The 16,703-nt window shown below is 35.7% G+C and overlaps 2 protein-coding genes across 10 annotated transcripts; one reads left to right on the top strand and one right to left on the bottom strand.

Annotated features, from left to right (window-relative positions):
* Window positions 1–282: 282 nt before the first annotated feature.
* LOC114251026 (uncharacterized) lies at window positions 283–12,836 on the top strand. Of its 9 annotated transcripts, none has more exons than XM_028185185.2 (16): window positions 283–699; window positions 2,581–3,369; window positions 3,461–3,615; window positions 3,953–4,054; window positions 4,932–5,067; window positions 5,266–5,416; window positions 5,537–5,672; window positions 5,897–6,078; window positions 6,153–6,321; window positions 7,137–7,360; window positions 8,152–8,232; window positions 8,655–8,808; window positions 9,650–9,737; window positions 10,625–10,742; window positions 11,101–11,180; window positions 12,342–12,836. In XM_028185185.2, the coding sequence occupies exons 2-16, from the start codon at window positions 2,583–2,585 to the stop codon at window positions 12,479–12,481; spliced, it is 2,703 nt and encodes a 900-aa protein (XP_028040986.2). In that variant the 5' UTR covers window positions 283–699; window positions 2,581–2,582; the 3' UTR covers window positions 12,482–12,836. The 9 variants fall into 9 exon arrangements, with proteins under 9 accessions (XP_028040986.2, XP_089587072.1, XP_089587074.1 ...); XM_089730946.1 differs by having other exon boundaries at window positions 7,140–7,360; XM_089730948.1 differs by having other exon boundaries at window positions 7,140–7,360; window positions 8,167–8,232.
* On the bottom strand, window positions 12,830–16,502 carry Pop1 (POP1 ribonuclease P/MRP subunit). The gene is made up of 4 exons (XM_089730951.1): window positions 14,945–16,502; window positions 14,062–14,423; window positions 13,546–13,818; window positions 12,830–13,143 (listed from the first exon to the last, which is right to left on the bottom strand). Exons 1-4 carry the CDS (start codon window positions 16,320–16,322, stop codon window positions 12,850–12,852), a joined length of 2,307 nt encoding a protein of 768 aa, XP_089587077.1. The 5' UTR covers window positions 16,323–16,502; the 3' UTR covers window positions 12,830–12,849.
* Between the last annotated feature and the right edge of the window lie 201 nt (window positions 16,503–16,703).

Here is a 16,703-nt window from a genome sequence, read left to right on the forward strand (position 1 = left end):
AAAATGAAATCAGTTAAATAATGGAACTGATTGATACTTGCCAAAAAAGTATAGTTACCGTACACATACCTCATATTGACAAGTCTAATTTTATACCTGTGAAACTTCGAGGTACCGCAACATCCAAGCCAGCTTTTATAGGTGTTAATTTTAAAAGTTTCCAATATTTAAATTGTATTAGAGCTTTGTTTGTACAATATTTTTCATTGTTATTCCAAATTCCAACACTATTAAAATAAATTGTAACAGGGGTGGTTACCAGTTTGATTTTGATGAGTGAACCACAGATTATAAAATGTAAAGAAAAGTTCAGTCAAATTGTGGATTACGCGCTGAAGTGAGGGAATTGTTTGAAGCGCATACATTTTCTTTTTTAAATTAAATTAACAAAATCATCAAGAATTTAACCGTCTAGTCCATCTCAGTTAAGGTAAGGGCGTAAGTTAAACTACGGATGTAATGGAAAGTGATAATTTATCATATTAAACTTCCTTCCATATCACAGCCATGTTGAAGTAGTGTTTATTTTAATACGTTCTCGTCAGTTATAGTTTTAAAGTTTCCAAGTTAAAGTTGTTCACAAGTAAATGTGACAGACCCGAGTTTCGTTTGTGTTGTGATCCTAAAAGTTGAAAAGTCTTTGAAATGAAAAGTGTTTTAAAGTGCCACCAATTCTGCCATCGAGGCGTCATCTTTAAGGTAAGGCTGGATGTGAATTCAATATACATCACGTCGTAGCATTTTACAAAACGATACATGCAAATAAATCGGGAAATTAAGTATTAAAATACATATTTATCAACTAAAAATAATGTTGTTATTTAACTTAACCTTCATTATGCCAACGTTTACGTTTCTATCATTTTTGGTTTTCAAACAACTGTGGTAACTATTGAAGAATGCGTAGTAAAACACAAATGAACGTTCATTTAATTCTAGTCACTCATTGCTTTTCTATATTTCACAGAGGAGTCAATAAAGAAGTTTCTTAAGAAACACTATTTATTTATATAATTTATAAAATAAATATTATACATTACCCGATAAAAGGATTTTCTTTGATAACTTGAATAATAATAAGGCTATTCAACATTTACTACAGCTAATAAAAGTCAGTAGAACTCTTGCTACTGTAGCATTTTTCTAACATCACAAGTCTCTTAAGGTTTGCAGTGCGTGAGTGGGACAGGAAACGGTATGATCACGTAGAGAATAGGTAATAGTGAAAGTGGAAGTTGCACCCTTTTTATTTATTTTGTAGATGATTGAATGAGCTCACGGCCCATCCGGTATACCTTCGGTACTGGGCATATGCTATAGGTATAATTAAATGAAATTAAAATTAGGCATAAATAAAAAAAATTCATTTAACATGTTGACTTCCATGTAGGTCACCGGTGCCTTAGTGAAGTGCGCACTGAAGTAATTATATTGATTTCTCTCTTCAATCATCTTACTAATAGAATATCTAGTAGATTCGGGGGAAAAAAACTGTAGATATCTGAGAATGAATCTATTTCTATATTATAATCTATAGAATATATATTCATCTAAAATGTAAAAAGTACTAAAAAGTAATAAAAGTAAAAAAAAAGTAAATAAGTGGCGACCATAACTTTAAACCTAAAGTTATTGTTATTTTGTAAAATGTTAAATTCATGATGCTAAAAGTTGGAATTAAAAAAAAGATTGATTATTGCCATAACATTAAGATTATATTTTTGTCAAAATTTGTGTCATCAATGAATTCAGCTGAAGAAGTAGCTGTATGTTTGGTGTTTTTATTGCCACAATTTAGAAATTATTGCTTATCAGTAGATTGCCATATTTAACAATAAAAGTAGATGTAACAGTAGATACTATTTTCCCAGTTTCTCGAATAATAGAAAAAAGGAAATCAAATTATTTCCATTCAATAGAGTGTGTAAAGATACAAAATGTAATTTTTTTGTTGAACGTCATTCTGTAAAATTTTCTTTTTTACAAAAACGTTCCATTTATGTACTGAGCTATGTAAAGAATCATTAAAATATGTTTGAATTGCTAGTTCAAGTTCATGGACAGGACAATTAATACACTACAATTAAATTCATTTCTGAATTCTGTTCTCAAAGGTTTGCAATACATTAATTGCTTTCATATGGTCTTCATATCAACATAATATGTCTTGATGTCCGATAATCACTAAACCAGATGAACCATGAGCCCATAATCCAAATTTAAAATAAAGCATAAAATAATTTCAATAATCACAGACACTGAACCAATTGGGACTTGTGACACATTGGGATGACTTAAGTATATAGAAAATACCATAAAAGAATAAAAATAAACTTGCACTGTCAAAATTGTTCTTGAATTGCAGTAAGCTTTAAAAAAATAAGAATTGTAACTGGAAACTTCTTTATTGAAGTTTCTTGTGTCATGATATAGTAAAAATCAAATTTCAACATTTACTAACTTACTTTAAGGCTTAAGATGGTTGTAAACTTATTTGGAGTCTAAGACCTAGTTGATGTGAACACGAACTAACAGTTTGGTTATAATTATGCTACAGGACACGCTTTCATTTTCTTTCAGGGATGGATTCTGAAGATTCTAGAGATGGAAATGGAGATGCTCGATCATCTTCAAGTAGTAGCAGTTCGAGTTCCAGGAGCAGGAGGAGCTCATCATCAGACAGAAGTAGAAGATCTAAAAAAGATTCTAAGTTACCGCCTCACTCTCCTCGATCTGGTGGTTCAGGTGGTCCACATTCTCCTTCTCCAGATAGTCAGTCACAATCTCCTTTGCATCCAACATCCAATCAACACCGAGGAGCTAGTTCCCCAGGGAACATGAGCGGTGCTCATTCTGATATTAATTCTCCTGAAAATTCAATGCCTGGATCACCTTTAGGTCCTAAATCTCCAAGTACTCCTAAATCTAGTGATGTGGGTTCCAATCCAGGATCACCTACATTCACTCAACAGTACAGTCCTGTTCCCAATAGTATGAATGAAGGACCAAAGACTCCACAAAGTCCTAGTGGGTCCACAAAATCTCCTACTGGTTCCCCAGATACTAGATCTCGCCCAGCATCACCAGATTCACAGTCACAACCTACAACTCCTACAAGTAAACGACAGTCAAGATCATCGTCGTCCAGTCCTTCTCCAGATCGCAATCCATCTACCTCATTAGATAAAAGATTACCAGTAAATAAAAATGATTGGAGTCCAAAAGAACAGTGGAGAAGACATACAAAAGCTGAACAGAAAATGGTACCAGCTCCACGCAGTCGTAGCAGATCTGAGTCAAGTCAATCTAGCATTTCTTCATACAATAAAAGAAATTCTAAAGAGCCAGGAACAGAAGAAATATCAGAAGGTAAATATTAGAAAAAGAAAAAAAATATATATTTAGCATGTTTAATAAACAAACCATAATAAGATACTATTTTCAAATCTAAATAACACAGGTGAAATGGAATCAGAGGAAGAAGACAAGAAATCTACAGGACAATCCCCAACGAGTGAGAAACAGGATAATAAAAACTTAAATATTAGTCATGAGGATTTGTCTGATGTATCAGATTTGGATTCCATGGGAGAAGACACAGAAAAGCAAGCCAAGGTACACTTGTTATATGAGATACCATAATAATAAAAATTGTCCATATTTATTTATTTATTTATTAAGTTGCACCAACAAAGCGATCATCAATACAAAACATTGAACAATTGACAAAAGTTCATGGCAGATGTCATATTACTAAAATCTCTGCATTGCCTTTGGTTGACTGGTAGAGAATGCCTTAGGCATTTAGTCCGCCAATGTAAATTTTACATGAAGTGTACTAAAAAATGAATAAAATTCATTGTATAATCAGTTGACATAATTGCATTATTTTTATTTTGCTTTATTAATTTCCATAAGTAGTTTTTAACTAACCTTATTTCCTTTGTTGTAGCCGAAGTCACCAGCTTCAGAAACCAAAGAAGTCAACATCAATGGTTCACAGTCCTCTCCAAAATCGGATGGTTCTAAAACAGAATTGCCCAAACATGACAAAGTAAGCAGCAGTAAGGCAAATGTTCTACTTTATACACTTAAAATATCTGTTAATAACAATTAAAATGCCTTTCATATTAATTAATTAAGTTACAAGCAACAAATATTATTTTGTTCAAAATGAAACATTTTTTTCATTTCATATGTACAGTGCTCATATTTTTGTCAAAATTAGAGTTAAAATGCTTCAATTAAATGTTTCACATTATGTAAATGCATATTTTAATTGGTTCTAGTAAATTATATGTTTATTTAGATAAAACTTTGTTAAAGTCAATTGTACTTTATGCTCTTAATTTTGATATTAAATTGTATGAAAATATGAAAATGATAATACATATATGAAGTACTTACTTTATAATTAATTACTTTACATTCAAATAAACAAATACGTAGGCTGTCTTTTGAAAAGTTTTTATGAAAACAAAACTGTTTAAAAAAATTAATATTAGCTAAACATAACTAAAAAAACCAATGGTTAAATTAAACATTTTTTCTCCTATCAAATACAATTTGCGCGGGAAAAAAAAGTAGGACATCTCATCCCGCATGTTTGCCATTTTACACGCGGGAAGAAATGTCCATCTTTTCTCCCTTGGTGCACAATGTACTATTTATAGCATATGACTTTATGGTTTTGGGTAATCCATAAGAAGCCTAAATCTAAGGTGAAGACGGTTTGGTGGATCTCAGTCACATGAAACCAATGTCCCTACACATTAGCTAATTTGTTATAATTGTATTACATTATGTCTAGAGAACAGATCATAATTACAATATTCAATAATTTTTATATTTCAGGAGTCAAAAAAGTCACTTAATACTGTTCTGTTCTACAGAGATTTTTTGTAAAAATGTATAATTTTTTTTGTTGCCAGGTTCCTCGTGAAAAAACCAGCAACACTGAAGATGCAGAGGAACAGCTGGATTTTGAGGCTGAAGAAGGGGAATGTATTGAACCCAAGACAGCTGAATGTGAAAATGGAGAAATTGAAGAGAAAGGTGAAGAAAAAGGTAGTTTGAATAACTTTCGTCTATTCTTGTAGTATCTATGTAATTTATAGCATGAATATAAATTGTAAATGTTATATAATGGCATTTTTGTCTAAAAAGTCGATAAATAAAAAGAGATTCACTTGTGCCCTGATATGCTGTACGCTTTTTGAATAAAAACACTAATATATGCCCTATATTTTTCTGTTTATTTTTCAGAGGAAGCTAAACCAGGTAAACGGTCGAGAGGCTCTTCGTTGGAGGAAGGCGAGGTCTCCGATGAGGCAGAGCGACGACCAGAAGAAAGTGAGCCTCGACCAGTCTGCAGGTTTTTTGCACGCGGAGCTTGTACATGGGGTGTCAGCTGCAGGTGAAAAACTCAAATATTGACCTATTTAAATACTAGACCTTTGTCAAATACAGTCAAATAAAACTCAAGAAGCCTTCAGAAGGTAGATTTTTTGCTAATAATAAACAACTGTTTTGCCAGATTTCTGCATCCTGGAGTTACTGATAAAGGCAACTATAATATGTTTGATGTCATACGGGGAGTACCCACCGCCCCCGCGCGTGATCCCCAACCTCCTGAGTCGGCTTGGGAACGCGGTCTTCGCACTGCCAAAGAGGTAAAATAACATATCTTTTTAAATGTAACTGAAACTTTAGGTTTTGTTAATTCATCGATATTGTCGTTTTGGCTTGAAATTGGACAGATTGAGTACAACATAATTTTTTTTTTGGGTAGCGTTTTTATTGACACGAATTTCGGAAGCGTAGTTCCCATTGTGATGTCTAGTGTCCGATCATATATAACTGGCAAAGAGGTCAAATTGTGTGTGGCTGTTTGTAGATGCTACGCATAGCGAACAAGCGCAAGGAGCAGGACATGGACTTCGAGGAGAAGAAGCTACACCTGTCGGTGGGCGGGGCCGTGCACGATCCCGACGCCGAGCTCGCGTACGCCGCCGCCGCCGTCGGAGCCTCGCCGCCGAGGCACGCCGACATGCCGCCCTACTACCGGGAACATGAACTGTACCGATATTTGTTGTTATTGCTATTGATCTAGTCATTGACAGCTTGATTGTAATCACTTTTTTTTTCTTCAGAAGAGCATACGGGCCGATGTATCGCGGCAGATTCCCGCGGCCCCCCGGTCCGGATGAACGCGAGCGGTATTACGAGCGTGAGCGTGCGTACGAGCAACACGAGCGACCCTACGAACGCATGCCTCCGCACTTCGAAGAGGGCATGCCGGAGGACGTCCCTTATCACAAGGTTTAAACAATATTAAATTCTTGCAGAATTCTTGCAAATATTTAATTAGTTACGGAGTTACTAAATATTCTATTCACATTTATTAAAAGCTTAATTTATTGACAACAAACTTGCATGTATTGACTATCAGAGATATACAGTAAATATAGGATTCATATTTCTCATTTTTACTTGTGGGTACGGCGTCTTGTGACTTCGCGAGTTTTTTTTTTTTTTTTTCCTGAATTGGTAGCCTTGCGAGCCTATGCCAGCGTAACCTAACAAACAGGTGAGCTTACAAGGCCCAAATCTGACGACGTTCCTAACACTAGCCCTAGCAAGAGCAGTGCTTTCAGTGCAGACTCTACCGCCGGATCGACAATGCGACACACTGAGAAGATCCGGCGAGAAACTCAGTGGGCTGTATCTGTGCATTAATTCGCTCGCCGAGCCTTTACCTGATAAAAGTAATTGCGCAGACAGCTTGAAGAGGTCAATATTAATGTAATTAACGCTATAAATTAAATACTTAACATACCTAAGTAATAAATCAAAAAAGAAATAATGATTGATTAATGTCGTTATTTTTTTTATATATTTTTTCTATTGCTTAGTTGGGTGGACGAGCTCACAGCCCACCTGGTGTTAAGTGGTTACTGGAGCCCATAGACATCTACAGAGCGTAAATGCGCCACCCACTATAAGTTCTAAGATCTCAAGTAAGTATAGTTACAACGCCTGCCCCACCCTTCAAACCGAAACGCATTACTGCTTCACGGCAGAAATAGGTAGGGAAATACGATATGATTTGTACTAATGTAAATATGTTGACAAAGCAGAGGCGGGTTCGCTCATCCCGAGAGGTGATCGTGCAGCGCGCGGAAGTGGAACGCAGAGAGGGACGCGGCCGGGAAGTGCGGGGCGAAGCGCGAGGGGAGGGGCGCGGTGAAGGGCGGGGGGAGGGCCGCGGGGACGAGTGGGCTGATCCCTGGATGCGCGCCGAGCCTGCAGCCAGGAGACGCCGTCCACCCTCCTCCGACGACTCATACTCCTCAACCAGGTTCAATTTTCAAGAAATAGTATACTATTATATAACAACAATATTTCAACTCTTATAAGGAATTCTATCACATTTTTGTGAAGTTTTAAAATAGTGTCCTGAAACTTAAGCATCCCTTTTAGTTATCTTATGGTTTATCACGTTTCTACTCTTTTCGCTGTAGTATTTGAGTATGAATAGAGCAAAATAGGAATAAAATAATTCTCTGCATCGTTTTCACTGGAACTAATATTGATAAAAAAACAGTTTAGGGAAAACAAGACAGTTAATGTTTTGAATTATTTTAAATGTTTTATTTTTTTATTTTATCAAATTGTTGTTTGCCTTACCAATAATGCTTCTTAAAGAATTCACTTAAAGAAGTCACTATCACTCTCTAAGGCGTGGTAAACTTCAACATTTTATTGTATTAACCAACTATTTTATTTTTTCAAAGAACAAGTACAATTATTATATGTAATAAGACAAGTACTGTAAAACATAACCATAATCGTTTTCAGTAAAAAAACAATTATCAGAAATACTGATTTGAATATATCACCCCGCTTTTATCCTATTCCCTGCCCATTGGGTTTGCTTTCATAACTCTGTAACGACGTGGTATTTTCGGTGTCCAAACTGATCTGATTTCATTTGATAATCTTCCATTAACTGCATGCGTTTACTGGTCGCGTTCACTGGGATTCGCTGCCGTGTGCGTGTGTGACGAGTGTACGTGCACGTGAGTTGCGTGCTTGTGTGCGTGCGTGCGTGTCCTTTCCTATCTCCCCGGCTTTCTGTTCACCTCGCAGCTCTTCCAATTCCAGCTCGAGAAGCTCGAGGTCCCCAGGCGCGCGTCGCAAAAGGAGAGCTTCATCCTCATCGAGACAAAGGCAAGATTTTTTTTTAATTTCCATCGAGGATGTGTCTGGTGTTTAACGTTCCCCGGAGTCCATAGACATCAGAAGCGTCGATGGTGATCTTTGAAACACGTTGTCAGAATTAAGTCTAAATCGAAAAGTGTGATTTTTTTATGCATGTTAGGGGCAGACGATCTCAGTCTAGCGTTAAGGGGTTACCGCAGGACGTAGAATACACAAAGTGAATGCCGCCACTCAGTACCGAGATACCAGATTGAAGTTTCGATAATATTGAAATACGGGCTTTCTATGTTTTCGACCAGAACGTTTGAACGCTTCGGGACAGGAATAGGCAGGATAGTGTTACCCATCAATATGGCCTAGATAAATACAGTAATAAAGGTTTCCTTAAGTATCCAATATATTAAATGTAATGTGTAACGTGACGGTTTTAGATTATCGCCGTCAGTGATAGTCCGCGAGCGCAGGTTAGCGACAGCGCGCGCCACCGCCATGAACCCGCCGGCGCCGCGGCGTCGCGCTCTGTCGCCCGCCACCGCGCGACAAGGCGCCGTCAACCCGCCGCCGCCCGCCTCCTTCAGACACAAGGTAACGCACGACGCCGCAACGTTTTAATCGTAAGGTATATTAAGCTCCCTGTAAACGATCAAACTTTACGTTTTCATCAAACAATAGCTTAAACGATCAAACCAAAGATCAAACAAGTTTGTTAACTTGCCCGTAGAATCGGTTTTGGTCTCGCCGCAACAAGATGTCGTGTCGAGCAACGACTGAGATCTTGTTTGACAAACACCCCCATACACGTTCAAAGTTGTTTGTCAAACACGCCGTCAATCAAGATTTCGCCCCTTTATGTCGCCGCTCTTACGTTACGGCATGTACTTTGTTGATGATTATGGGCCCCGGTAACTACTCAACACCAGATGAGCCTCTAAGCTTGTTTACCAATAAATCTAAGCAATAAAAAATTCTAAATTAACAAAATCCATCTAACGATAGCAATTTTTAGTTACTACTAATTTTTTTTTGGTGCTATCCACACAGTTTGGAATCCACTGTGCATGCTGTCGGTTTTTTTTTATTCTTACCTATTCGCTGGTAGCCTAAGGGACTATTCCAGCTACGCCCTGACGAGTAGGTGAGCTCACGGGCTCAACCTGTATTTCCTAACATTAACCCTAGCAAGAGCAGGATTTTGTAGGATCTACCACCAGATCGGAATCGCGATCTACTGAGAAATCCAGCGAGAAACTCAGTGGGTTGTGTCTATGGGATAGGCTGTCGGTTGGTTTTTGTTGATTCACGTTATGCAAACTTTAATCATGGTAAAATAATTTATAATCTAGTTGGTATGACCATTGATTTGTATCAGTATACATTATGATTTCATAAAAAGTAATACATTAACACTTTTAATGCGATATCACAGGAAGAAATGGACCCTTACGGACGTAATAAATTACCAAATCGTAACAAAGACAGAAAGAAATATTCGAGATCGTCTTCTTCCGGATCAGGTAAGTTTTGTATTCATTTTAAAATACTTCCAATATTCCTTTCATACGTTATTGGAAAACGTAAATCAAGTTTGTTTTTTTTATGTTTGTTTCCTTACGTATGAGCTTGCTTCATTAATATGAAGTCAAGTTGAAGGATGGGAGCGCCTGATGGAACCACCCATCCCACCCATCCCACTGTCAGTGCTTTTGGATGCTTCTAGTTCTAACACTAGCAGAAGCAGTAGCACAGATACTGTATGCGCGCGAGTTCATGTCCATCGGGGCCAGAGGCGACGCGCGGGGGACAGCTCGCCCCACCTTCGCACGCCTCCCCCGCATTTGTCTGACGTCGAGTGTTGTCCTTGACGGTTGTGACGCGCGCTTATCGATATCGAAAATTTACGCTAACGCTATTGTGCTTTTAACCATGACTACTCTGCTTCCAACAAGTTCAGATAGAATAAAACCTACTGAAAAAAGATACATACTGATTCCGACTCTGATCTGTCGGTTGTCTTTTCATTTGATAGTGATTGAATTGGAATTTAAAAAATATTTTTCTATATTAGAAATAAACAAGTAATTACTTATCACATATTTCATAAATTGCAAAATTACCTTATGTTACATTACAGCTATTGACTAAATCGGTAGTTATTATCGACAATACCATAATTAACTAGGTCACAGCACTACCGCATTCCTCAGGATGGACATGAACTCACGCGCCTACAGTAGATGCCTTACTTTTCGAATACTTCGAAGAGTTCTATAGCCCATAACATCCGCCCACTGAGTTTCAAGCCAGATCTTCTCAGGGAAATCGCGAAACAGTTGCACTTCATCTACTGCTACTTCGCGCATTGTTAAAGACAGTACTATATTAAAAAAAAACATTATTTTAGACTCTTCGTCGTCATCAAGTGAATCTGAAACAGATTCTCGCTCGTCGTCCACATCGGGCAGTTCGGGAGCACGCCGGGCCCGGCACGCCAGGCTACTCAATGCGGCCGCGAGACCGAGGTGCATACTATTCTCTGACATTAGAGCCATAAGGCGGTATATTCAAAATTACATATTTTCTATTGTAACATTTGAAATTGCTATTGGTTAAAATGTATTGTTTTTTATATATATTTATATAAAATAATATATAATTCAGTTCAATTATTTAAGACCTCTAAAATAATTGAACTGAAAGGTGAAGTCACGACTTCAAGAAAATGATAAAAACAACTACTCTTGTATCTATACAAAAGTGATATGCGCAAAAAGGAGATCGGGATTTTTTAAAAACCTAAAGAAAATCTGCAAAACTGTCATTTAAAAAATTTGCTTATGAAACTGTTTACTTATTCACAGTAAATTGTTTTATTTGTAGGTTAAATGCGAAATCAAATGCTGGTTTCGCGGCGGCCGTGTCTACAGTAACCAGTAAAAAGGAATCTTCAATAGAAAAAGGTAACATATATTTTTTTATCTCAAACGCTATTGGTATGTAGGTAAAATCTATTATGATTTTATTTCATAATCAAATATACTTATTACTTCGTGATCATCTTGTATGTCTTCTATATGAAAAATAATTGTATATCTGATAATTGTGATATGAATATGAATAGTAACAATATTCATTCCATTCACAATCATATTTCTATCAAACATATCGAGGGGTGAAAGGCAATTTGATTTAAGCGACATTTCGCTTAATACGCGACATTTATCATTGTAATTATAGTTGTGTATTATTTGGTATTAGCATCAACAGATCTATATTTTTAATTGAACTTTAAATAATTTTACTCTATTCAAATAGTCAAAGAAGTGTTTTTATTATGATATTTTTTCCAAATTTTAAACTCTCTCCTTTAGGCTCTCCCCTTAAAGTTGCATATCGCTTAAACCAAATAGCTTTTTTGCCTTCGATTTAATATTGCGACAATTGCAGCTAGTGATGCGGAAAGCGCAAACAACACTATAACAAGTAACGCCATCTATGTACTATGGAGCACATTAACGTATACAAAACGATCAAGACTATTAGGCGTAATCCCTTATTTTGATGAGCTATTTTATAATCGAAATTTATAAGTACCATCTAGACAAACCATTACTAATAAAAACATTCCTATATTTATTGTTATGATCTTCTTCATAATGTTTCAAAAAGTAGGGAAAAATCTGCCATCTGCCAGATGTTCTGGCGTGTGCCGCAAAAACCGTTAGAGTTACCGTTTAAAATGTATAATGGAAATGTTTATCTTAAAAAGACCTACAGAAAAGCCAGCATGTATCTGTCTTTTATGTGTATGCTATTATAGTCAAAATAGTGAACCATAAATACAATAAAACTTGATAATTTATTTTTAACGCACATTTGTTAGTAAAAAATTTATCCTTTATCAAAATAAATACTTTTATTGCGTCTGATAATAAGGTTAGATAAACTTTAGTCTTTTACACTACATCATTTGGACAAATATTTGAATAGAAACAACCGAGTGCCCGATACTATAAAAGATGAAGATAGAAAAGTCAATAAAACCATTATTAATAAATTAGGGTTCCCGAAGCGAAGCGGGGGCGAGTCGCTAGTGTCTAATATGTATGCTTTCTACATAGAAATGCCTAGTCGAAAACGTTCGACGTCATCGCCTGTAAACGTACCGCCAGCTAAGAAACCCGTCTCTCGGAGAGAGGAACTGCTGAAACAACTGAAGGCTGTCGAAGATGCTATAGCTAGAAAGCGCTCGAAGATTTAATATTTGCTAAACGAATATAGAGTTTATGGTATTAAGCTCGCTCGCTGTCTGCCTGCTTTAATATACAAGTTAAAAAACTTCAAGCCGACGTGATATAGGCTCAGAAGAATTGAGATTGTACAAATGTAAGCATTTAAATTAAAAAATAATTTGTTACAATCAAACACATAGATCACTTTAATATTGAAACATCCCAAATTATCACCAGAATATTTTATAAATTACTATTTAGTGGAATATTAAGTAATTGTGTCTGCAGTTCATCTCCATGTAAGTATTACAGTCACAGTAATAGTGTGATATTAGACAGAAGTAGAAAATTGAGCAAAGAAATAAAGGCATTACATATTTTTAATGGTAATTTTTATTTAAACATTCTTTACTGTCTGAATATTTGCTAACCAATATTTGCGTGATGAGACATTGCGAACCAATACTCGATTTTGTCCCATTTTTAATAATTCGGAAAGGGCATTGTAAGCCACATATCCAATACCACAACTTCGAGCTTCCGAAAAGCTAAGAGCTCCCATTGACAAGTAACCCAAAACTTGCCGTGTTCCAATAAAACGCACACTATCAATTTTTGATGGTAACCACAATTGACGCATATTTTTCACATATTCAGAAGGCTCGTTTGTTCTTTTAGTAACATTGCTGGCCTGAAAAAGAAGGAAATTTATTGGGTTGTTTTAGTTGATCATTGGCTAGATGAGCTCATGGCCCACCTCATGATTTTGATCAAACCCATTTATTTACATTTCAACATGCATGTACCATACCTGAGACAATATATGGAAGTTTCAATTGAAGTTTTAAATAAAATAAAATTAAAAGTATACAGCTTATCCTGTGTAAAACAATTAAGCATAATAGTGATGGTCACATTGGCTCATCCATCACTAATCATACAATTATTTTATTTTGGTTTAGATAGACTAATGAATTATTACTTCATCATGAATGTTGTTTCTAAACAAGAAAATATGTAGTTAAATTTCCAAAGTATCTATTTAGGGTTCAATATGTCCCTCTACTAGGATAAGAGAAATAAAAAAACTTACGTGACCCTGTTTTTTCAGTTTTATTCGATTCTTTCTGGATTTCTTTAATTCTTTAACGTGTTCTTTCCTTTTTTGTTTTCTATGTTTTTCATTTGGATCTTCATGATGTGGTTCAAATAATGTTTTTATATTAGAGGCGTCAGTAACTTCGGGTAAACAAATCAAAGCATGCCGTTTTAAATTTCCTCTCGATTCCAGAGTCAAGTATACAGGGATTAGGCATGAGTTTGAGTTTTCAATTTCTGGCATTCGTTTTTTCCTGTCTATAGAATCCTGAAATATTTCTTTAAGATATTTAATTTATTTTTAGAAGATATTTGTGATAAACTAAAAAAATGCATACTTAAAAAAATATAGTCTAATTATTTACTTGACAATTTTTTTATTTGATGAACAAGACAATCATCAACCACCTTTCTGTTTTCATCAGTGAAGATATGGTATGACTTGCATGGCTTCTGGTAATTTAACATCAAGCATCTTCGTTAAACTAATGAAGAGACAAAACAAAATTACCTGTATTTGATTCAATAACTGTCTATCTCGCAACACAAAGAAGTCATAAATGAGTTCTTCACACCAATCTTTCAATAACAAATCCCAAGGGCAAATAAAAGGGCTGTTAATACCTAATTTTATATAATTAACTCTTTTGCTAGGTGGCAGACGAAAGTATTTTTCTTTCAGTTCATTCTCTATTCTTTTCTCTTCTAGTTTTCCCGCAGCAGAGTCTGGAGGGAAGTAGCACTCCCCCATCTCAAAGGCCAAATTCTCAGTCTCTCTAAGACCTCCAGACCTCCCACCAAACATTATAAAAGTTAGCCAGAAAGGTAAACCATAACCAGCTGGAACTATGATATCCCAACCGCTTCCATACCCTAAAATTAGGAGATCATCATTATCGTTGTCAAATAAAGTAGGGTTTTAAAGCAAATTAGTGGTAACGGAATTTTACTAAAAACTCCTGTTTAAACTAACGAAACTTAATGGATACAAGCGACATAATATTATTAACACTAAAGAACACTTGTCTAGTACAATATAAATTAATAAATATTTAAATAAAAATATATGAAATAAAAACACATAAAATGAAATGGACTAAATATCATAAATCTATGATATGTTTTTATTTTTATTGCTTAGATGGGTGGCCAAGCTCAGCCTACCTGGTATTAAGTGTTACCGGAGCCCATAGACAACTAAAACGTAAATGCCGCCACTCACTTTGAAACAAAAGTTCTAAAAGTCTCCGTTGTAACAGTACGACTGCCCCACCCTTCAAACTGAAGCGCATTACTGCTTCAAGGCCGAAATAGGCAAGGCGGTGATACCTACGTTTGCAGACTTACAAGACATTCTACCACCAGTAATTATAGTTTAATCCAAAAAAATGTACCTATTTTCTTGTAATATGAGTCTTGTGATCCTGGTTTTTGTATCAGTATAATGGGTATACTCTGTAAAACAGGATCATTCTCATTTATATCTCCAGGAACAATTTTTGTCTTAGTCAAGTGTTGAATAAATTCTCCATTAGACATAATCTTCTTTTTTAATTTTTCATGTATATTTAGATCCCATAAAGGTGAGGATGATGCATATGATGGTATATTAAGAACAATGTTTGAGTCAAATGCTGTGTCTGTTTCTATTATTGCTTTTGTTCTTTTTGAAGGTCTACTTAACCGTGGATCCTTTACAATCAATCCTACAATAATCTTAGGAGGCAATTGAGATGGTGAATTCAATGTTGACAGAGATTCCCAGTATTCATCTTTTTCCTCTAAGTTAAGGTCATCATAAGACTTTGCCCAGTCATCATTTTTAATTTTAGCACTTTCTACACATTTTAGGCTATGTGTTAGAACAGCATGGCTATTAGGGCCAGTTAAACGAAATCTGTTAAATATTCCTGCTTTTATTTTAATCTTAACACTTTCATCCATGCCACTGGATTTCCTACGTTTTTTTGTTATTTCAGGATCATAATTTTTGTTTGAATATATTAAATTTGTTAATATTGATTCTATTTCCTGAGTTTGAGAAGGATGAACAAATAACCATAATGTTTTCTTGCATTTGTGTGGCACCCAAATAAAATTTAATTTGCCAATGTATCCGAAAGGATATGTGTTACTTTGATAAAGATGAATCAAACCTTCTCGTTTACCATCAATATATGCCTTAGCACACAACCCAAGACCACAAGAAGGACTGGTTATTGAACTAAACAGTTCTTTAATTGTATCTACTGGACCATTTATTTCTATCGGAGTGACATAAGAGATGTCTTGTAACAGACAGTGAGCAGATGTAGCTCGGTAACAAGCTCTAAATGCTTTATCACAAGGTGCATAAGCTAAACGGTAACCCCACTTTTCTATCATGTGAAATCTTTTTGCATGCCATATATGCGTCTCTAACCATTTATGGTGTTTCTGTCGACGATTGTACTCATCTAATAGGTTCTGTGGACGGCGTCTATATTTCCTGGAAGGTCGTTTTTGCTTTACAGCAAACCCATTATTTTTAAACTGCTTTGTATGAGCTTCTCTTAGTTTTATAGGAAGTCTTTTACTATTATGGCTCATAACACGACGTCGCATGTGAACGGGTAGGTTTTGAAATATAAGTTTGTTATGGTTCGTTCGTTGAATACTTTCCGTCATTGCTGCTATTTCTATACTTCTAGACGCGGCAAATTTTAAGCTGTTTGCCGAAAACGGCAGCTGCTCCGTGCCACCCAGGGTGGCGTCGAATTCTGCTGCTTCCATCGTGATATTAGAAATAAATTGAGTTTAATAGATTTAACTTGAGAGCCTAATGTCTTTAATAAGATAAGTATGTTTGGTTTTCATTTAAACTTTACATTACGAGAGGATAACCTCAAACGAGAAGATAAACAACTTTACTCAACTGTCAACTGTGAAACTCGTGAGACCTTGACACCTGACAATTTTTACTGTCATTCACAGTGGTAGTAATTTTCTATTTTTCCAACTGGAAAGGCACACGTATCATACCATACAGCCTAATCACTTACATTTTTTTTTATGAAAAATGAAGTGAAATTAATAGATGTTCATTAATTTGGAACATTAATCAATTGGCAGGAAATGAAATGAAATGGGATGAGACGATATGGGATGAAATAT

This window comes from Bombyx mandarina, chromosome 11 (assembly GCF_030267445.1).
Source record: "Bombyx mandarina strain Sakado chromosome 11, ASM3026744v2".
Classification (NCBI taxonomy): domain Eukaryota; kingdom Metazoa; phylum Arthropoda; class Insecta; order Lepidoptera; family Bombycidae; genus Bombyx; species Bombyx mandarina.

What these genes read in the sequence shown, in the direction of transcription:
- LOC114251026 (XM_028185185.2), top strand. Translation starts at nt 2,583, where the DNA reads ATGGATTCTGAAGATTCTAGAGATGGAAATGGAGATGCTCGATCATCT. An exon ending in AGAGAAAGGTGAAGAAAAAG is followed by an intron (nt 5,068 to 5,265) that starts GTAGTTTGAATA and finishes TTTATTTTTCAG; the next exon opens with AGGAAGCTAAACCAGGTAAA. An exon ending in AGGACGTCCCTTATCACAAG is followed by an intron (nt 6,322 to 7,136) that starts GTTTAAACAATA and finishes ATGTTGACAAAG; the next exon opens with CAGAGGCGGGTTCGCTCATC.
- Pop1 (XM_089730951.1), bottom strand. Translation starts at nt 16,322, where the DNA reads ATGGAAGCAGCAGAATTCGACGCCACCCTGGGTGGCACGGAGCAGCTG. An exon ending in CTCATATTACAAGAAAATAG is followed by an intron (nt 14,424 to 14,944) that starts GTACATTTTTTT and finishes TCCTAATTTTAG; the next exon opens with GGTATGGAAGCGGTTGGGAT. An exon ending in AACTGAAAAAACAGGGTCAC is followed by an intron (nt 13,144 to 13,545) that starts GTAAGTTTTTTT and finishes CTTCTTTTTCAG; the next exon opens with GCCAGCAATGTTACTAAAAG.